Source organism: Numida meleagris, chromosome 1, assembly GCF_002078875.1.
Source record: "Numida meleagris isolate 19003 breed g44 Domestic line chromosome 1, NumMel1.0, whole genome shotgun sequence".
Lineage (NCBI taxonomy): Eukaryota > Metazoa > Chordata > Aves > Galliformes > Numididae > Numida > Numida meleagris.
Genome location: NC_034409.1, coordinates 142985493 through 143008511, shown reverse-complemented (window position 1 = coordinate 143008511; position 23019 = coordinate 142985493). Strand labels below are relative to the sequence as shown.

At 41.2% G+C, this 23019-nt stretch overlaps 1 protein-coding gene across 1 annotated transcript in view; it reads left to right on the top strand.

Annotated features, from left to right (window-relative positions):
- Positions 1 to 16411, top strand: part of RAP2A (RAP2A, member of RAS oncogene family) — a 32754-nt gene extending 16343 nt beyond the window's left edge. Inside the window, exon 2 of the mRNA XM_021416385.1 lies at positions 12462 to 16411. Within this exon, the coding sequence (XP_021272060.1) occupies positions 12462 to 12699 (238 nt within the window). The 3' untranslated portion in view covers positions 12700 to 16411. The remainder of the gene's footprint in view (positions 1 to 12461) is intronic.

Below are 23019 nucleotides of genomic sequence, written 5' to 3'. Positions count from 1 at the left end.
CAACAAGGCTTGTGAAGGGCTTGGAGAATATGCCCTATGAGGAGAGACTAAAGGAACTGGGGCTGTTCAGTCTGGAGAAGAGGAGGCTGAGGGGAGACCTCATTGGTCTCTTCAAATACCTGAAAGGTGATTGCAGTGAGAGCGGGGTTGGTCTCTTCTCACTGGTGACAGGTGACAGGACAAGGGGAAATGGCCTCAAGTTGCACCAGGGGAGGTTTAGGTTGGATATCAGGAAAAACTTCTTTCCAGAAAGGGTTGTTAAGCACTGGAACAGGCTCCCCAGGGAGGTGGTTGAGTCAGCATCCCTGAATGTGTTTAAAAATCATTTGGATGTGGTGCTCAGGGATATGACTTAGTGGTGGGTTGTTCGGGTAGTATGGGTAGGTTGCTGTTGGGCTTGATGATCTTGAACGTCTTTTCCAACCTGAGCAATTCTGTGATTCTATGATTAGGTTACTGCAAAAGGTCAAATTCTTCAAAAAGCAAAAGGCACCATGGAAATGCAGTTCATATCCGTATGCAATACTCAACTATACAGGTAGTAGCAATCAAACTGTCAGGGGTAAGTTTAAGTCCACCCAGCGATGAAGATAGTTAAGGTCAGACTTGATGATCTTTTGAGGCCCTTTCCAACATGGGATGTTTTCCTGTCTGTGAGTTCTGTGATCCAGGCTTGCATCTGTTTCCAGAGACATGTATCTGAGGAGTGGTAAAAATCATCAGCTCTGACTTACTGGAGTAAGAAGGCTGTTACCTTGATACTGAAAAGCTGTGTGGTTCTAGTTGGATGGAATGACATGACGTTCCTAAATTCTAATCCTTTGGGAGCAGGTGATGCTACTTAGAAGGTTAAGAATTAATTGTTAGGCCTATTCTTAAAGACTGTAAAAGTGTAATTCTAATGAGCTAGAAAAAAATCCTATTAGGATAGTTTAAATAAGTTTTGCGGTGGGATTTTTATCAGTGATTATAAATTGTTTAAAGGAGTATAAGTGTTTTTACTTTGAAGAGTGAAATAATGCTTTACGGGATTGTGATCATCTGGCCCTTTGGAAGGGCTTATGCATTTGATCATTTATGCTAGCCAAAATTTTCACTTTGTATATTTGCTAATAAGCTCTATGGATGTAACACAGAAAAGAGATTGAAGTTGCCGTTAATGTATGCACGGAGCTCCAGTTAATTTTTGTAAAATCTAGTTTTTGCTTTCATAATGATAGGATATATACCTGCCTTGAGTTCTGTAGGTATGATGGTCAATCCCTCAACATAAACTAATAGCTATAAATAGCTGTGTAGCTTTGGCATTTGTTTCTCAACCGTTTTTCTTTGGAAACCAGCATTATGCAACTCAGTTGCCAGCTTGTCTCATCTTCCTCCATTACCAGCCAATGAGTTCTGAATTCTGTGGTGAAGTTGAACTAAATTAAGTGCTGAGACAAGTTCCAAAGCAGGTTGTGGAAGGTCCATCGCTAGAGGCTTTCAGCGCCCAACTGTATACGTGGCCCAACGTGGGCTGGTTGAAATCTCCTAGCAGCCCTTCCTCTGAGCAGGGAGTTGGACTGTAGACTGACTGAGGTCCCTTTCACTCCAGTGATGCTGCAGTTCGAAGTCTGGAAAGAATTAGAGATCCAAATAATAATTTAAGTTCTCGCTGAGCTGTAGGTGGGAGAGAGACCCTGTTGGTGCTCAGCTTGTGGGGAAAAAACTGTGGCATGTGTTCAACCCTAATTAGAGACTGGAGAGGAAAATAGTTGAGAGAGTACTGAGCAGAAGGAAAAACTGTAACTTTACGTATCAGCAGTGACCAAATCTGTAGGAAAGTAGATCTACTGTTGTTACCATAAATTTCTTGCTAGTTTCCATGCTTTACAGAAGGGCTAGATGCTGCTTCAGCTTTCCCAGTTCAAATACTACCAATATTTTTGTCTCAAAGATTTTTCTCTAACCCATCTACAGGCATACACTTTGATATATCTGAATTGGTACAAATCTATTTGGTGACTTTTTGTCCCCCCCTTTGTCAGTGCTACCTTATATACTAAGTTTACAGTACATTTTAAATCCTACCGTAATTCTTATAAAGGTTTGCATTTCAAGAAATACAGTTCTGAGATAAATGTCTTGTGACAAAGTGTGGATTGCTAGATAAATGGTAATGCATGCTAGGGTCACTTAAGTTTTATGAACACAGCAATTTAATAAACTAAAAATATGAAACAGTTGGACTTGGCAGATTTACTTTATGATCTGAAAGAGGCTTATATTGCTTTTAATAGGTATCTGCATTTTTTTCGTTGCCTTTGCAAAGGTTTGTATGCAGTCCCATACCATTGGAGCAGGCACGCTTCTTGACCTTGTGCAAGTTTTGTACGGGGGACCAGGGAAGAGGAGAAATCCCTCAGTGTCTGCATACTTTTTAAGATACCGTGAGCTCTGCAGCCTCTGCTCCAGCCTGTGTAGCTGAAGTGAGACAGCATCCCTGGCATTCTCCCACGTAGCATCATTAAGGTTGGAAAAGACCACTACGATCATCTAGTCCAACCACTGACCCATCACCACCATGCCCACTAACCATGTCCCTTGGTGCCATGTCCACCTGTTTCTTGGAGTCACCATTCCCGGAGGTGTTTGCTACTTTTGCGGGCTGCTTGTTTCAATGCATTACCAAACTCCATGCTGAAGTTCTTTGCTTTTGCCATGATGCACACCTAGTGGCTTTGCTGTTTCTGCTGGCAAGCTGGGTGTTGGCACAGAATCTGCTCTAAGGTATCTGTTCTGAGTACTTGTAAAGAACCCAAAGATCTATGCTGTTGCGTAGCGAGCTGCTGAGAATAGCTAGGACGCAAGATGTTCCTCTTCTGGAGAGAACAAACTCGCCAGTACAATCATCAGGATGCTTGGATGACCTCCGTCACCAAGGATGCAAGGCTTCAATGGTGGTTATGTGCCATAGGGATTTGGAGACTAAGGCTGGTTTTCCAGGTGGAGGTCAGAGGTACAGAGTTCAAGGGACTTGCTAGAAGTCAAGTGGAAAGCCTGTAGCAGGGTATGGCACTGAGCCCACATCTCTTACATCACATTATCAGCACTCCTCTCACTTGTTGCTAATGTGTTTTCTGTTAAGTGTCAGAGGGTAAAATGTAATTCTAAGTAGTTAGGTCTGGAAAGTGAAGAAGAGGTCATCTTGAAGAATTGCCTTTTTAAAGAGTTCAAGGTACAATTCAAAGATAGGCATTAGTCTCGTTAATTGCAGAACTTTCTGTTTAATTGTAGTATTTTCATGTTGTACATTTGATAGCTACCAAAACCCTTGACATATCCAGTCATGCTCATTGCAATAAACATTATTATAGAACCATGGCATATAGCTTAAAAACATTTAAGGTCAGAACACTAATACAGTCATTAAGAGTAATTTTCAGTTATGGATCTGAAGTTCAAATACTTAAATATGCAGGCTAATTTTCAAGGTGTTGAGCCATTGCTACAGGTAGTTGCAGCATTTTTTGAAAAATTAGATGCTTAGAATTAAAGTATCTGGAAATTTTAAGCAAGAGCCTTGTTCTTGAGCAACCATACTGTGCCTTGTATGTACATAGTTTTTGTGATAAATAGGCTTCTTTCAACATAAACCTGTCTCTTAAAGTATGAGACAGAAACCAAATGGAACTGATGTACCTGTGAGAATCTCCAGTTTGTAGGATGTTCTGATTTTTTTTTTCCTGCTGCTTTGTAAGTATGTTAGAAACAAGAGAACTAGTCATGATGGAAAAAAAGTCAGGTAAAAACACGTGCCTTGTATTTTGTACTTGTGGTTATTGCTGCTGAAGTTCTACCAAGAAATAGAAAATTCTTACTTGAAAATTCCAGTGTTTGAGTTGTCAAATGCAGCTGCGCTTCAGGATTTTGGTAAGATGATGTTAATGTTCAGTTGTATAAGACAAGAACTTTGGCCTAAATAGGGAACACAAGGATTAAAATATTGTATGCATATGCTCACAGCAAACCTGCTGCTAAGCACATAAGTGTTGTACATGACTTGGAGTCCTTTCAGTGTCAATAGTCGATTGCAGCGCTAGGTATGATTTGCAATGAGAGGCACTAGGATAAGGTACACTCTTTTAAGGTGAAAGCTAACCTCTTGTTTGCAAAGGTTGTCAGGCATCTGAAATGCCAGTGTATGAGAACTGGTGTTACCTGTGGCATAGGCTCGTGGTTGCCAGCCCCAGTAGTAAAAGGGCTGCTGGCCTGCTCCTTCCTATGCCAGAGTCTTACCTGGAGGGGAACTGATTATGTCATTGGATGTAGTTAAAAACATATGTGGGCTTCTGTGAACTTGCTGAGGAGGAGGCATTCCAAAGACCTTGATGATCAATGACTTTTCTTTAGAACTGGTTCAGTGCTTCAGATGAATAGTGAATTCTTCTCCTATCAGGGTGTGTTGGCAAGCCATTGAATTTCCAGGCTTTCTTGGTGTTCTACAGTTTAAGCAAGTGACGGAGCTGTGGACAAAGACTTTGTCTTTGGTGACCTGTGGGAGCAAGCTGAACGACTGGAAGGATATTGTTATTGCTGTGTTCCCATGTGAGTTCTTAAATGTGGAAAATCCTCTGAAAATAAGACTTCCTCTCTGAAGTGATTGAAAATAGCTTGGAAAATTCTTCAGTGCCCTGCATATGTACGTAGATGACATGCATCACCCTGTTGCTTCTGTTGTAGTAAAAGAATGTTGGTTTATTAGGTGGAGTTTGAGTACATGGTGAAGGGTAATACCATCTACTGTTCATGTCCCTTGCAAGTTCTCAGCTGTGAGCTGCCAAGAAACAGTGTAGTTTGGTTCAAGTGCACTTGGAACAATTGGGAAGGAAATAGAGTGCTTCGTTACATTGGCTTTTGTTTCTTTGGCTGTCAGCTGGAAGACAGCTATTTCCTCTAATTGTAACTAGGCGCTGTACCAATGGTGAGCCTGTCAGACAGTTTCAGCAAAACTAGAGTTGGCTGAACCCTTTTCTTAGACTTTGAAACCGAACTGGGAAATGTAAGCAGACCATAACAACCAGTGAACTGAATTGGCTTTTTAAAGTGTTTAATTGAAGTTGAGTTGATTATTTCCAGAAAGTTTCATGTACAAGAACAGTTTCTGAAGTCTTCTCAAAAGCACTGTGGTGTGGTGGTTATTTATTATGCTAATATTACTCGTCAAGTCATTTTACAATTATTGTTTAATTTGATGACCTTATGAGTAAGTACAATTATCCTGACTGTATACAGTTATCCTCAGTCTACCCATCTGCAGAGTTTGTTTCCCGAAGGCTATACATGGAGTTCATGTCGAAGCCTAGAATGAAATGTTAGATCCCTGTTCCTGTAATTAGGCCATACACTGTTCTGTATAGCAAAATAATTCATGACTCAGCCCCCTAATTGCAGTGGGACTTCCAATAAGCTCTTTAACATCTCCTCGTTTATAGAAATGATTTTAAGACTTTTTTTTAGGTGTGAGTTGTTGCTTAATTAATTAAATCCTTACACAATATAGCTTACGAAACTGAATATTAAATGCAGTTCATTGGCAGACTGGAATTACTTGTTTGTGTAAGGCTTGTGGGAGTTTTACAGCTGGTAGTTTCGGATTTACCTGAGAAACTGCAGTAACTTTTGCAGAGAGCAAAATGTGTAGAGCTCTAACTCTGCAGAAACCTACTTATTTTTAGATTTATATATATATAATCTCCTGACACACTTGATTTATGTATACAGGTACAGGCACATCTTCATTGGCATGTATTTGTAGAAATCCATGGGGAAAAGATAGAGTTCTGTAGGCTGGGTTTGTGCTGCTGATTTAACCCATAATATTAAAATTTTTAAAACTATCAAAATACAAGGAATCAGGGTCTGGAAAAAGTGAAATGTCCTCTCTGACTACTTTTCATAAGGTATGCAGATGTGTTTTTTAACTATGGAGAATTTCACATGAAACATCCAAAGAACTTTGCAAAAGGAGTAAGAAAATGACTTGGAATAAATTCTTTCTCTTGACAAGGAAACTTCAAGTTATGGCAGATTTACTGCAGGCAGGCAAAGTTTGCAAGCTACATTACCAAATAATGTTCAGTAATGAATACATATGAATTTGTAAACAGTATAATAAATTAAACTGCTATTTATAGTACTTCATTTCATAGTGCCTGGAACTATTTTACTCTGTCTTTTGGCAAGATTCTTATCACATTTTTTCTATAAGCCTAAAGTGAAGAATAATGATTTTTTTCTGACTTTCTGATTTTATTTACGTCATCGTTTTCCGTAGTATCTTCACCACTTCAGTGGCTTTTCTTTTTGAAATGATATGAGAAGTGCCACAAACACTCTCAAAAAAGGAGGAGAGGGGGGAAAAAAAAGCGTTTAATGCCAACAAAGGTAACAAATGTGGTTTCAGACTGAAGACTCCTTTTGATGATTAGGAAAAGTTATCATGGGTAGATATCTTTTATATTTCAGTGGACTCAGCATTTAACACATGAAGCTAGAAATCCATACACCTTTCCGTCGTGTTCAACAGGAATTACGGTAGTCATAAAAATAGTCTTCAAGAAGGCATTTTTCTTTGTATTTGTTCTTATTCCACAGAACGTTTCTGTATCTTGGTCGAACGTGTTTGGCTCTGGTGTGAAGCTCAGGCAAAAATCCTAGAGAAGATGCAGTGTTGCCTGAACATGCAATTAAGAAAGCAGGAGCCGCTCTGAGCTTTTTGTCTTCTCCTCTACTGGTCCAGTGTCCTATGTATTTATTTACTTCCTGTTTTAGGGATACTGGGCAATCTCTAGTACAGTTTAAGGGAATCAGACCTATTAGTCAGCTTTTCAGTTCTTATTTTCTGTTCCCCATTTTATTATGTTTTCACTTCACACCATCTGTATCCTGCGACAGCGCTAACCAGAAATGTGAGAAATACCTTGTAAATGTGAAAGCAGTTCGGATGTGATGTTGGGTACTGTCTGTGTTTTTCCCTTTCTGAATAAAGCTGGAGGTAGAAAAATGCGAGGTAAAAATCTATGCGGGTCATTTACATACCATTCATCTAGAGACTTTCTAAATGTTTAACAAGTTAATTAAGCTGTTACTCAAAGTATACATATTAATCTAAACAGAAATGTGGGTGTGCGTGCCATGTAAGCTAAGATAAAATATAAAAACTGTTTATCACTGTGGCGTGTGAGGCTGCGTGGTCAGTGGTGCATAGCTGAGCTGCATTAAACATTTAAAGTGTGTGTATTTACTGACTGCATGTGACTGCAGTGTCCATCCTCAGGAAAACTGAGGTATTTATTCTGGCCTCAGTCCCAGGAGCTTGTGAAGATGGATACCACCAGAGTAGGTTTTTTTTAAAGCACTGAATTAAGTTCTCTAGAACTGATAAGTACGTATTGGTTGTCTTCTGTGGAGCAGGGACTGAATCTTGCCAGTAGTGACATTCTAGATATGATGGTATTTGACTGTTACAGTGTCTTTCATGGGGCTGCAGATGATCTCAGCTGGGTTCTACCTTCAGGAGCTGATGCTGCTTGGCATCCATCATATCAGAGCCTAAGCTAGCGAAATCATTTAAGCGGGGTAAAGTACCTTGTTCTTAAAGCACGTTGTGCAAATGCATGTAATTGGTCTTGCAAAAATTTGTTCCTGAGGAGGTCTTGAAAAGTCAAGTCTTCCTGTGCTACCTCTGAGTATATTTCTTTCAAGTTCCGCTGTGATTTTTGCCCTAGAATACATACTTCACTGCACTGATACAGAGAAACAGGCAGCAGTTCTCATTTTCAGATGGCCCTCATCCTTTTCATTAGGAAAGATCAGTGCTGCTCAAAGCTTTACAGCAGCGCTCAGAAAATTGGATTTTTCTGTTCCAGGAATGAGGGGCAGTAATGTTCTGCTTCTCTGATGTGAAGGAGACAGGGAGGGGAAGGGGCTGCCCTGAAAGGCAAGAGCTACCCAGCTCCTGCAGGGGACGGCTGCCCTCTCACACACCCCAGGGTGGCAGCAGCAACAATTCAGGTGTTTTTCAGGGCTCTAGTATAGGTAGTGGGATTTTAGCCTTTTTTACTCTGCTGATACAAAATCTGATAGGTATATACTGAGATGGAATTTGATGAGTGCTGATACAGAATTGAATAGAACAAAGGGCATGCTGTCTGTTTGGGGACTGTGTTTGTCAGTAAGTTAGATCCACCTTGAAGCTTTTGGAAGGATCTGTGAATTCCTGAGCTTGATTTTTGTAATTATACAGGAAGGTTCTGCATTGCTTCTTGTGTGTTGCAGGACAGCTCTTTCTTATTCTTTTTCCTTTCATAAAGAAGCGATTTTCGTGTTGGGTCACTAAAATCCACAGGGTGAAAAGCCCGTGGGGAAGAGATGTTCTTCTTCCCTTCAGATTTCATTAGAATCATGTAGTTCTGCTGCATCTGACAAATAGCCCTTTCTTCTTGTGGGCCGTGTGGCTGCACAGCACCTTGGTGGCATGCCGAAACACAGGCACTGCAAAGTAATGAGAAAGGCAAGTGGTACCTTCCCTCAGTTTGGGCAGAGAGAAGCCTAATGAGGTTCAGCAAGGGCAAGAGTAGCATCCTGCACCTTGGGAGGAATAACCGCACACATCAGTACAGGTTAGGGGCTGACCTGCTGGAGAGGAGCTCTGCAGAGAAGGACCTGGGGGTCCTGGTGGGCAGCAGATTGGCCATGAGCCAGCAGTGTGCCCTTGTGGTCAAGAAGGCCTGTGGTATCCCGAGGTGTGTTAAAAGGAGCGTGGCAGCAGGGCCACCAGTGCGTGGCCCTGGTGAGGCAACATCTGCAGTACTGTGTCCTGTTCTGGACAGGACACAGGGGAACCTGCTTTGAGAGGGGGACTGAGCTATAGATGATCTCTGAAAGTCCTTTCTGACCCCTGTGATTCTGTGACCTCCAGGCACAGGAAGAGGAGGAGCAGTAAAGACAGCCTTGAGCCAGGGAGCTCTGCTGTTCTCAGCAGACGTAAGTTTGCCCAGGATCTGGAGTGAGGTAGGAAGTTCTGGAAGCTTGAGGATTTGTGTGGTGTTACCAAAGCCTGGGGCCACAGGGCCTCTGAATGGAGGTCAGCAGGGGCTGATGGAGCCCTGTAGCTTCTGGTACATCTCAGATGGTACCATCCAACACAGTCTGTCTGTCATCATCTTGCTATTTGGAGAATATAATGCACAGACATCTGGTCTGGCAGGACTGTACTGAAATGGAGCTAATAAACCCCTACTGCAGCAAGTCTTCTGCTCAGTATCCATGGACTGGAATATTGTGTTATTCCGGTCTGCATTCATCTAGATGATGAATAATGGCTTTTCTTTGTATTCTGTACAAAGAGTCATATAAAGTGTGTATGTATATATATATATCATAATATGTGTTCCAAATTAATATAAATTTTAAAAGGCACGATGAATTTATACATACTTTATGTAGTATTTGCTTTGTAAATTTGACTTCTCAAAAATGAGGTAATACAGGATGTATTTTACTTATTTTGTCCTTTGAGGAGGAATTTGACAAAGCAACGTGAGGATTTTGCAGAAACTTTTTTCTTTTAAACAACTTAATGGTATGAAGTGGTCATTGGCTGAATGTGGATTGTAAGATGCATAAGGCTATTGACAGTAGAATTTCAATCTCTTTTTAAGTGGTGAAGGTAGGCAGTGAACAAGGCAAACACAGGCTGTAAAGGCAGGAAAAACCATTACAGAAAAGCGATTCTATTCTGTGTAGTAGCTCCTAGATGATTCTGTGCAAGTAAATTCAATTAATTTTTTTATATCTGTCAGCTCATCAATTCCTCTTTTTGTCCTCCAGTACCAAATTTGTATCTCCATCCCTTCACTTCCCAGATGCTGAGCACTCACAGCAAATAGTGCCTTAGGTCCTTAGTTAGCTGCCCAGCTTTTCTAGGGTTCTTAAACCATTTTGAGCACTTCAATATTTTAGTGGAACTGTCTGTAAATCTGCAACAAGTATCTGGGCTTTTTTTCCTCATGTTTCTCAATAAATTGGAGCGATTGTGCAGAATGAGAAGAAGTGATGTTGTTTTAACTCTGCCTCATCCACTTTGCAGAATGCTTCTCAAGTGGTTACTCTGAATTTCTTCCTTTTTCTTACTTGTAAAATAGAGACAATAGAGAATATCTAGAGGGAGTAGAAGGAAGTTTACACTTAGGGGCCCTCAGATGTCAAGACATGCAGTGAAGCTGATCCCACTTCCACTGAAGGATTTTAATACTGTACAGCAAATAAAATGCATGCACCTGGATAATAAAGATTAAGAAATACTCAATTGCTGTCTTATCTGTTGAACGCCATCCATGTAATTAAAGACTATGCCATCACATGTTTAAATGCGGGAGGACAGGTTTTCAAGATGCTTTTGTGTATTTTGTTACTTAATGGCAACTTAGCTCTTGTAAGAGTTCCAAAGGTATCATTGTGCTAAATACTCTGCGTCTAGAGAGTAAGAAATGGATTGCATTTGTTCAGGTGGTAAATGAGGATAGGATAAATGGAGAAAAAGTGAGGGGATCCCTCTACAGTTATTGACCATGACCTTAGACTCTGGATTGAGTGAAAGCTTAAAATTTCACTTGTATCCGATGACATACTTGGACCAGTTTTAGATACTGAGTGGTGTGAGAAGTCACTGTCCTCATACCCTTTGACTCGGAGCCCACAAGCTCTGTGATGCCATCATAGAATCATAGAATCATAGAATGAGCTAGGTTGGAAAAGACCTACAAGATCACCTAGTCCAACCATCCACCTACCACCAACATAACCCCACTAAACCAGGTCTCTCAACGCTATATCTAAACGTTTCTTGAACACCTCCAGGGATGGTGACTCAACCACCTCCCTGGGCAGCCTGTTCCAGCGTCTGACCACTCTTTCAGAAAAGTAGTATTTCCTAATGTCCAGCCTAAATCTCCCCTGGCGCAACTTGAAGCCATTCCCTCTCGTCCTGTCACTAGTTATAAGAGAGAAGAGGCTGACCCCCAGCTCACTACAACCTCCCTTCAGGTAGTTATAGAGAGCGATGAGGTCTCCCCTGAGCCTCCTCTTCTCCATCAGCGGAAGCACAGAGGTTCTTTTTCCATGCAGAGCCTTGACAGCTTCATTCCCTCATCTCTGGTGAGTTAGCACAAGCTGCAGGGGTACCTGCACCAGCTCCACTCTGCTGTCCTGCCTGGAAAGCAGGGAGAAAGAGGTAAAAATTTAATATATAGGTGGCACATGTGACATCATAAACTGCTGCGGGTAGTAGTGATGAGTGTTGTCTGTCCTCAGCTTGGTCTTGCTCAAATCATTTGACTCAAAACAGTGCTACTCAGCTAACACAAAGTAGAAAGTTGGGTTTATATTAAGAGAGAGCCATGTTGTTTCTCTTGGATCTTAGTTAGGTTTGAATGTTAAGAATCATAATCAGTTTTTCTCTCAGTCCTTGTTGCTTTTATGAGAAAACCAGTATGAGAGCATTTTGGAAATACGCCCAGTGTTGTCTTCCCTGTTATGTCAAATATGTAAATTTAAAACCTGACTAAACATTTGCTTAGCTCCATGTCTAAAGAAGAGTTTCGTGCATGTGAGGATGGAGGGGAAAAAATAGTAAAAGACAGGCATTTTAATTAAAAGAAAAAGGCAAGGATCCCCTCGCAAGGAGGTGCAAAGTAATAAACTCCTTCAGGGAACTGTGGTAGTATTGCCTGGTATTTCTTTTTCTTTTCAGCTTGTGTAATTGGCATAACAATACGAATACTGTGAGGAAAAGTTGTATCTTCTGTATTAGCTAATGCATGTTTTTATATAATACTACTTTTGTGTGTAGAAAGGACTTGAAGTGGGCTGCCTGAGATTTCAAATGAATTTTCTGGCAGTTTGGTTTTCTCTCATTTATTGCTCATCTGAGAGTTCTGTATATATTAACCAGTGGTAGATGTACCTTTGAAAGGGAGAATGATGCATCTCCCTTACCACAAGCAAGAAGTGCAGTGTGCTGCCTGTTCGTGGAGAAGGAGGGATGTAATGTTGGAGAGAGAACTGAATCTCAGTCCTGTTCTTGAACCCTAACCAAGGTGAACAACATGGAAAAGATGATTATAGTACCTGTTTTTGCAGTGTGGAAGTGTGCCAGGCAGGTTCTGTGGTGGAAGGAAAACTTCAGTGAAGGAGATATTCACCTGAACTTTAAGAAAACTGTGGGGGAAAAGATGTGCAATAAATCACTAGAATGCAGAATACGTAAAGCATTTTTTTAATGTAAAAATTTCATTGCCCAAACATCTTCCATGTTGGGCACTGTTTGCGAGTAGATGTTTACCCATTTGAATATGTTGTTTTCTGAAATATAATTATCACTGTGGGTTTTATGTTTTTGTTTTTGTTTTTAACTGCAGGTATGAGAAGGTGCCCGTAATTCTGGTTGGTAATAAAGTGGACCTGGAAAGTGAGAGAGAAGTGTCCTCGAATGAAGGCAGAGCCTTAGCTGAAGAGTGGGGCTGCCCTTTTATGGAGACCTCTGCTAAAAGTAAAACAATGGTGGATGAGCTCTTTGCGGAAATTGTTAGACAAATGAACTATGCAGCACAGCCAGACAAAGATGATCCATGTTGTTCTGCATGTAATATACAATAGCATTAAAAATGACCTAACCTGGACTTAATTTGCAGAAATTTTGTAAGGTGGTAAAACTGTCTACTTCACTTCCTGGTTTGTGGGTCACTTGAAATACATCTGTAGTGAAGTAGCAACATTAACTCAGAGCTGAGCATTGAAAGTCAATCACTGACTCTGAATATAATTGGGTTCAATGACCACATCTCACCCGTTTTTCCCTTTGAGCACCTGCAATGTTGTGGCATGGCCAGTCGATCTACAGGGTCGTTCCATTTGAGCGTACGTGTTATCATGTCAAACAGCAACTTTTTGCAAAGAAGCTAGAAAACTTTGGAGGTGGGAAACTAAAGCAGTGGAGAGAATGTCCTTGAAGACCATTCACAACTAGCATAAGCACGAAAGGAGAGCTAAGTCTTTGAGCATCTAATTGCTGTGCTTTGGGACGTGCGCTACCGCTTGTGGCCAAGTTTGTTCAACTGCGTTGATTTCACCTGAACTTCTGACAGTGTTAGAGGAAGAGGTTACCAGAGACCTATATTGTTTGGATTTTTTTTCGAAATTGATGCTATTATTTCTACGCTTTATTCCACATCTTGAAAGAGTACATTGCATCAGTGAGTGAACCGAGAGGCAAGATCTGCAAACAGGTGACAGGTGAAGAAACAGTATGGCGTTGGAATGTTTTAAATCTTTTGTTTTGCTGCTCAGAAATGGAGGATCACTTCAGGTTTTGGTCTGCAAAAAGCCAAACAAACCCTCTGTTTACAAAGCAGGAAGCATCTTTATTTATCACTTTACTGAACCAGGAGGAAGCAACTGTGATGAAAAAATTGCTGAGCCTTACTAACAAGGAACACTTTAATAGATTAACTAGTACCATCTTGTAAGGAAAATTAAGCCATGTTGCATCCATATGTTCCCTTCTGCAGAAACCTCATGGGACAGTACGAACATCCTGCATTTTTAAGTTTCTTAAAGACAACAGTTTTTCTTGCCTTTAAGGGCTACGTTCTCTGGTGGGATCCCTAGCTAACCTTTGAAAATCAAGTTTGCTATTTCATAGCTTTAATGACGAAAACTTAAATTGGAAAACCATGTGAAATCATTCGGTTCAGAGCTGAAATAGTTACAGTTATGATTCCTTAAGTGAGTGTGGAAATGGCTCTTTAATTGCCTGAGACACTCTATTCAAAGGTTGCCCCAATTATTTGAGTGTTAAATGGTGGGAGCAAATATTTTATTTTGAAAGGATGCTCGAGCTCTGGCTTGCTAGTTTCATAGCAGTGAAGTATTTATCATTTGCATGACTAATGGCACAGAAATACCTATTCTGAAGTCTTACAATCGAAGTATAGAAAAGTTTTCAATCACAATGTTCAGATTTTACATGCTGGAGAGATTGTCTTGAGCTGGATCTCTTATAGGTAATATGGGCCATAAAAATACAGAGTCACTGAGCCTGTGGTCTAAATAACACCATGCGTTCATTAGTTTTTCAATCTTGTGCAGTAACAGTGTAGTTCCTTGTGTTTAAATGAGTGAAAACAGGGGTGCTGGGCTGTGCGTGTGTGTTGAGTGTGTATGTGTGTGTGTATATGGCCCTTAGAAATGCTGTAATTGGAGTTAGGTTCGAGAGTTTTGCCTTCATCTGCAGAACTGCCTAAAAATGCTCTCATCTTCTACAAAGGAAACTTGGTACAGCACACTTTGCAGATTTTCATGTGCATTCTTAACGTTTTAAATTGTAGTTCAGTGGATGGTAAGCAAAGGAAATCATATTAATCGAAGAGAACGGACCATCTCTGCCCTTAATCTTTCAAAACCTTTCCGCAGCCGATGTATCGAAGGGCATTAGATGTCACAAAACGTCACGCCTTACTCGAACGTTAATATAGCCCTTCTTCCCATCTACCGTTTGGAACTTTTGTTACTGTACTTTGTTCTCCTGGAGATATTCACACCGTTTATTTCTGGCATCTGAGTGCCCGCTTTGGGTGCTCTGAATTGCCCTCCTAGAGGCACCTACCTCTTTCCGTTGACTATATAGCAAAGCTTAGGCTTTTATCTTTGGTCCTCTGAGTCACGCAACTTCTATGCCTAAACTAGATGGTATGAATGTTCTCTTCTCCCCCCCCTCCCCCGCCCATTTCAACCACCATGCTTAAGCAAGATTTCAGATACAAAATTGGTGATATTGTAATTTTTCAGATACCCAGTTACTGAGCAGCACAACCTATCTGTAAAATAGCTCATCAGTGCGAGATCCGCTGCACAAACACTCAAAGAAGAATTAAAAGCCCTGTAAAACTTAGCAGTGCATGTTATGCAACGTTATTTACAGAGGTGTTAAAATCTTACCTCGCAGATTGTTCATCGGCCAAGAAAATGGCATAAAGTACAATATGAATGGTGTAACGTGGAGTTGGTAATATAAAACAGATGGGCTTCTAATATAAGAAAAATTGCACAGTAATATTCCTAACAGAAGATACTAATGAAAATACACCCTGGCCTTGTTTTTGCTTTACACTTTCACATTTTCTGAAACTTAGATCTGTGTATGCTATCATGCAGTACTGCAGGGGGGGGGCGTAAGCGTGTTGTTTTTTTCATATAATTCTGAGGAAGTAGTTATGCACTATTTGTATTTCCACTAATGTGAAGATAGTGGAGCTTGAATCAATGACAGTTGCACTTGACAGAGATTTTTTCCAAAATCCAGGGGTAGCAGAAGGGCAGGTGGGTGAGCCACACAGCAGCTCTGTGGCCAGCCTGGGGGAGTCATGCTCGGTGTTTAATTTGTACCCTGAAAGGATTACCAATTACACTATTTGAAAATTTCTTATAACATGCCTTAAAATATTATGATTTGTTCCAAAGACCCGCTTTTTCCTTTGGCTGTTCTTGTAGAGCTTTGTCCTTTTCTACAAAAACAGCATTTCTCCTTTTTTATTGTGCTTTTTTTTTTTTAATGTTGCAACTTTTATTCTTTTAAGCTATGATAGTGATAGCAACTGTTTCCTCTTTTCCTTAAAAATGCACACAAGAACTGGTCCAAACAGACGGAATCAAACGAAGAGTATTGCACCTAGTTGCTTTTTATTGTTTTTGTTCTCCCTCTGCCCCTTCAGAGCATCAAAAGGATTTGGTGATTTTTTTCTGTTCTGGTTCTAGCCTCTCCCTAACCCCAGTGCTACAGTTGCCATTACTTTTCTGTGGGAAAACTACTGGTATTTGCTTTCCTGTATAGAATGTTGCCTAAAGATGTCAGCCATTTGGTTGGGGGGGTTTTGTGCATGTTTGTTTTTTACTTTGATTTTTATTTTTTTTGCCAGTGTGCTGTCAAAGCACTGGTTAGGCTTTAATTGTGAAACTCCGCAACAAAAGCGAACGTTTGACGACTGCAGGAGGCTTTTATCTGCATTGTTGTGCATCTGTTGATTCTTGATCAGGGTTTGAAGAAAGACTGAAGTGGGTGCTGGAACCAGGCTTAACGCTGTTGATTTGGAGTTTCCCAGAGGTGAATTAATGTATTTCACAGATAACTGTTGAGCTCTAATACAACTGGCAACTTAAAAAATGGGGCAACAGTTTGTTTTGTAACAATGTCAGTTGTTAAAACCTTGATGTTTCAAATAAAACAAGAATTGTACATAGAACTCAATGCAAACTCAGCAGTTGTATTTGGAGTTAAATTATTTTAACAAATAAATTTATTTAATGAAAACTCCCTTGGATTTCCTGTGTTGTCCGTTTCGATGTGGTCACCCAAAGTTCACCCAAGGCTTTCTGAAGCTACCCGGTAATTTCCAACGCGCTGTCTGTTCTGTTGGGATTCAGCTAAGCATTTCTTGCCAAAATGTTCTTGTCATACAAATTAAATAGCAATAAGAAAAAAGTGAGCATAGTTTCATTTTAACAGATGGGTGCGCACGTTGATTTAAGTTATATGCTTGACGAAGAACCACAACAAAGGTTTTGTTTTCCTGCTTTTTCAGATGGGTTTATGCTGACAGCTGTCAGTAAGACTTGGTATTGTTTAAGATACGCATCTTGCCATGGCAAAAGAATAATATTTACCGTAAAACAATAAAATGATATATGACCTTAGTCAATATATGATGAATGATATCCAGTGCTCTTTTTACAGCAGCGTGGTTGTAAAGGGTTAAAGGGAGATTGTTTGTTATATCAGCTGTTTAATTGATGAGCGGTTTTGCAGGCTTTCATCATGATACAAAAGGAGTTAGTGTTAGAAAGAACTTCAAACACAATTAGCGTTGCAGAGATTTATAATTGAACAGTTGAGCTAATGCTAACAGGATTATTCTAGCTAATTGGCACTGATCAGCAGTTACGTTTTAGTCATGCCAGTATCACTGAAATACACTGTTTTCAGTAATGGTGGGTGCTTGGTGGTCTCTTGGTTCCATGTTGTGCGTGCCATAAGGAACCTGACACCTGAGGCTGGGACATCTTAAAAGGTCTTAATTCTATGGATAGTATAGAATAGTGTTAATCTTGTGCTTTTGATTTGCTGGTTCATTCTGTAAAATGGTTCTAGTGGAGCTTCTGTGGGTGGGTTCTTGCAGTCCCATTAATGTAAAGGTCTTTGTGCCCAAGAAGATATGTAAACAGGGATGGCAGAAATTCATTGGGCTCTTCTAAAGAGTTCCAAAAGAGTCTGCGAAATACACATTTCTCAAATACTCAGTAACTAGAAATCTGGGTACCTCACTCTTAACAAATGCACTCCTTGAGCCCTTTAATTATAGTAATTTTTTTTTAGTTGCTGCAGGAAGTGAGTTGACTCTGAAAAAGCTTCTTAAAGTGTTTTAAATGGAAATGGATGTCTTGCTATCTGTCCCAGATGAGTATCTGCCTTACAGGATGTAGATGAAATATTGTGTATCTTCTCACACTGGAGGTATTAGTTTAACGTAGTGCTATATGCACAGTACTTCTGTGCTAACTTAGTGCTACATAAGGATAGATGGTCACACTCAGAGTTTCAGTCTATGGCTCGATGTCCAGGCGGGGACCAGTGACGAGTGATGTTCCTCAAGGGTTGGCAATGGGACCAGTATTTAACACCTTTGTTGGCAACAAGGGTGGTGGGATTGAGTGCAGCCTCAACAAGTTTACAAATGATGCCAAGCTGTGTGGTGTAGTTGATGTGTTGGAGGGAATGGAAGACATCCAGAGGGACTGTGACAGTCTTTGTTGGGCCCATGCGAAATTCACAAAGTTAACAAGGCCAAGTCTTGCACCTGGGTCAGGGCAGTAAATACAGGCTAGGTGGAGAGTGGATTGAGAGCAGCCCTGAAGAGAAGGACTAGAGAGTCTTGGTGGATGAGAGACTCAACGTGAGCCAGCAATGTGCACTTGCAACCCAGAAAGCAAACTATACCATGGGCTGCATTAAAAGAAGTATGACAAGCAGGGTGAGCGATGTGACTGTCCCCCTCTCTTCTGCCCTCATGAGGCCTCATCTGTAGTACCGTGTCCAGGCTAGATGCTCCCAGCACGAGAAAGACATGGAGCTGTTGAAGCAGATCTGGAGGAAGCCATGAGAATGATCAGGGGGCTGAAGCACCTTTCTTATGAAGACAGCCTGAGAGAGAAGGGGTTGTTCAGCCTGGAGAAGAAAATGCTAAGGGGGGAGACCTCACTGCAGCCTTTCAGTACCTAAAGGGGACTACAGGAAAGTTGGAGAGAGACTCTTTTATCAGAAAGCATAGTGAAAGGACAAAGGATAATATTTTCAACTAAAAGAGGAGATTTAGATTAGATAGCAGAAGGAAATTTTTTTTCTTGGAGAATGGTAAGGCACTGGTACAGGCTGCCTAGAGATCTGTGGGTAGGTGCCCCATCCTGGAGGCATTCAAGGCCTGGTTGGATGAGGCCTTGGGCAGCCTGAGCTGGTGGGTGGCAACCTGCCCACAGCAGAAGGGTTAGAACTGAATGAGCTTTAAGGTCCCTTCCAACTCAAGCCATTCTATGATTCTACGCTACAATCTCATTTTTCTTTTATTTTTTCCCTTTTTTTTTTTTTTTTGGCTCCAGCTCCTACATTATATTCACAATAGAATCATAGAATGGCTCGAGTTGGAAGGACCTTAAAAATCATTTGGTCTTTCAGCATTTTTAAGTGGCACTTCTGCTTGAAATGTGACCATAAAAGCCCTATTTCAAGGGCTGGGCTACCTCATATAATTTAGAGTTGTACGTGTGCAAGCTTACCTAGATTTTGTGCCTATTTGCCTAGCAACACCAACACAACATGGAAGCAGGAGCGGGTGTTCTTTGAGCTCTGAGGCCCAGAGCAGGCAGAGCCCACGCTGACTTTCAGACAGGAGGTTGCATTCAGAGGCTGGATTGCAAGTGGGTGGCAGGGAAAAGATATTGCTGCAAACCAGGCACCACATAGTACTGCAATCACTAACAGCAGATCTTCATTTCTCTGTATACTCTCAAACACGTTTTGGTTTGACTTGAATGTGAAACAGTTTGGGGATCACGGTATGATGCCCATGTTTGAAGGCAACTGGATAACGTGCCTGCCTGCTCTTCTAAGGAGTGGGAGCAAGGTCAGGCAGCCACAGAAGAACCTCACTGAAGGATGGAAAAGTGAGGTGGGGGCGGCTGGCAAGAGTGGAGATGCATCTAGCTAGAGGTAAAAACTCAAAACTGAAAGATTGCCCAGGAAAAATTATGAAAATAGATTAAGAGTGTTATGTAGAACGGGAGTACAGCCTACAGATGCTTTCAAGTATGAGAAACTGTGTTCACTTTGTTGTTGTTCTCCAAACTAACAGGACTCCTGTTTTCTCAAGGTTATCTTTACTGTGGGTCTTTTATTGGTTTTGGTTTTGTGTCTTTGAATATAAAGTAAGATGGTTCAGCTCTTTCTCATGATAAACCAAAGGAAGATGCATCATTCTGCATGTGTGAAATTCTTGAGAATGGTCTGTTAAGATCTGGCACCTTCTGGTTTCAACCATATGGAAATTGCCCTAAAAAACGCTGTCTCAGGACATGTCTTAACATGGCCATGTTATAAGCCTCTGGAAAAAAAGTGGTTAAAGCATGAAACAGGATTGAGCTGGCATCCAAATTCTTCAGCTGCTACAGGCTATGCTTTTGGCCCTTTGTATTTCATATTTAGTAACTTCTGGGAACAAGGCACCTTGCACAGTGTATGACAGTGTTCATCCTGGAATGGAAACTGCTGAGCAAAACAATTTTTTTCCCACTCTCTTTCAGTGCTTTGAGCAAGTCATGTAGAAAGTCTTTGCTGCGCCCTCAGTGTTCCTGCTGCCAGTAGCATAACGCTGATATTCCTTGAAGGAAGAGGGAAAAATGAGGAGGAGAGACTGAAGGCAAGGTGCAGGCAGCCTCGTACTATTAAGAATTTGCAGAGAAGCTGCTGGGGAGGGCAATATATATCTGTATATAGTGTGTGGGAGCTGAGAAATAGAGTGGGAAAGAGTAGGATGAGATTGTTCAGCAGGGAGGATTCCCAACCATACATCTTAATGTTATCTTGCTCAAGAAGCAGAAATTAGGTTTGCTGACACTGAAGTCCCCAGGAAAGGATTCAGAGCAGGACTTCACCAACACCAGCAGTAGGGGACTGGTCTGAATGTGTGAACATCATAAGCTGTCTGATGGCTCATGACCAATGCACAGTGACACTAGAAAAGCTTTCAAACGGAGTTAGGATAATTTTACTTGGGAAATCTTGCTTTCTTAAAGTAAGGCAATGATAAATTAACTTTTACAGTATTGAAGTGTGAGATTTTAATTACAGGAACACTAGTAATTGATCAACCCAAAGAAGATGGGATTCTGCAAAGCAAAATGGATGACAAGTGTCCAAGTGGTAGCAAGTGAATGGATGATGATTTTCAGTGCAAAATGAAGTAACACTTCTCAAATTCTCCATGAAGCCTCAAGAAATGCGATGGTGCTGCTGTGATGGGGGTAGGATGCTGTGAAGACCTGTGTGTTTCTCTAATCTATTTTAGCTAAAGTTTATGTTTTTCTTTTTTCCTGGCTCTGCTGTGAATTTGTTCTGGGGAAGACAGCACTCACAGTGAGTCCAATGAAGTATGGATTTTATATTTAGTTTTGTGTTTTAAGATGGAAGGAGATAACCAAAGATTCTGCCAGTTCTGCTTAATTTATCAGAGAAAGATACAGCTGTGAAGATTTCAAGGCTTTCCAGAAGTCTTCTGAAGAGTCGGCACATTCCCACAAAATGAACTCAAGGACCCTTTCTTGATGAAGGTGATAACTGCAGCAATTTCTGGGAACTTGCTTACTCAAATGCTTAAGAGACCATTAAGTGTGGGTACACAACATGCTGTTTACTTGCTCCACTGTGCATGGTAATTTACTCAGGTTATCCCTAATCTCTGTCTTTAAAGTGAGAGTAAACCCATCGGGTGGGTATCCTTCATCCAGGAGGACACCATCCACCATGAGATGGGCTTTATGAGATGAGTGGGGAGGAGGCTCTCAACGCTGCTTCAGACCTGAAGCGAATTGCTCATTTTCTGTGCCACTTCTCCCATTTACAAACAGTCTGAAGAGTAACAAATATTGTTTTCTCCTCATCCAGAGATCGAAGTTCCAGTGTCAGAGTTCTTTGGTCTGTCTAGAAAAACTGGCAAAAAAACTTTGTATTTGTCAGTACGGAAAAAAAAGAGTAGCAATAAGGAAGGCTTTTTTTACTGGTTATCAAGGTTACATGGTTCTTCACCCTAGGCAAGTCACCTTTGCCACTGGATGAGCATCCTGTTCCCATGTTTCATTTTTATTAGGTAGAAAGCAACTTCATTCTGTTAGGAGGAGAGAGATTCCTCCCCCACCTCACCCTTTTATTTTTTCTTTCTTGACTTTGCACTTTGCAGCCATTCTTTGGCAAACTGTTCTGGAAGCAACAGCCGATGGCAGAAGCTGCTTAATCTGCTCTCAGGAATGCACAGAGAGGCTATGCCTCACTAAAATTGTACATGTTGCTTGCTTGTTTATAAATGGCAAAGTTTTTCATGAAATGAAGACAGCACTTTTAAAAAACTTGTAATGCTGTCTCCTCATTAAAATAATTCATTTGTTCTGAATTTTGGCATTTTGGTCTAAAGTTTTGAAAACCAACACCTCCAAAAACAAACCAGCAAATTAGACAGAAAATAATCCAGGTCCAATTCTGTTTTCCTCATCTGGGTAACTGCCACAAGTAAGGCTTCTGCTGCTCACCTATGAATGTGAAGGAAAAGGAAGGGAAGGGGAAGACTTACAGGGGAAAAACAAGGGGTTCTGACAGCTCACTTCAGCTGACTTCAGGTGGCAACATCAAAATAATCCATAAAGATCTCTTATTGAGCAAAGAAGGATTCTGGTAGCAGGTGATCACTCTGGACTAAGTGGTAATCATAAAAAGTTTCTTCTGCTCCACATACAAGTTTCCCTGTAAGGAAGCATGTGAATCCAGCACCAAGAAAGCTGGATTAGCATTGCAGCAGCTGCTAGATTCACCATCTTTAGCAAAGGCTTGCTGCAGGCCACAGCTGGGACTTAGTGTGTTTCTTCAGGTGCTGTCCCTCACAGACGAGGGCTGGGTGCATGGTGTCCATCAGAAACTGCAAAACCAGTGTATGCTGAATAATCAGTCTGCTAGTGCTGGCTCCTGAGCACCTACATGTCAGTATGGCCCTGAACTACGACTGCTACCACATCTCTTCTGCATAGAAGGCCTTAACCAGAGCTGTCTCTGTCACGCCATCTGGTATGTGTGGTAATTGACTGATCCAAAGATCACCAGGTCGCTCTTTTCAATCCATGTGAGAAATAATGTTTGAGATCAGCCCTCTTAGTCTAATTAAGCAGAGATCCCTCTTACAGCAGACCTGCCATTGCCTTGGCTTTGTGTGGACAGACTCCATAACAGTTCTGTCCATTATGTGATTGATGAAGCAACCACACACTGGCTGAGTTAAACGTGCTGCTGAAGCTGTATCTGTGGGATGTGCTGTCAGATGCGTTAGGATCTTGGCGCAGTAATTTTGCCTAGTTGCACCAAGAGCAATGTGCAGTGATAACCAGGAGTGTAATGTTTTGCTTCTGTTGGGCCTTTAGTACTATGGATTGCAAGTGAATTTGCACTGTGGAAGCATTTCATAGCATTGTGGAATATCCTGAGTTGGAAGGGGCCCACAAGGATCATGGAGTCCAGCTCCCAGCTCCACACAGCACCACCCAAAATCAAACCCTATGTCTGAGAGCAGCGTTCAAATTCTTCCATGAACTCTGGCACTCGGGGCCGTGCCCACT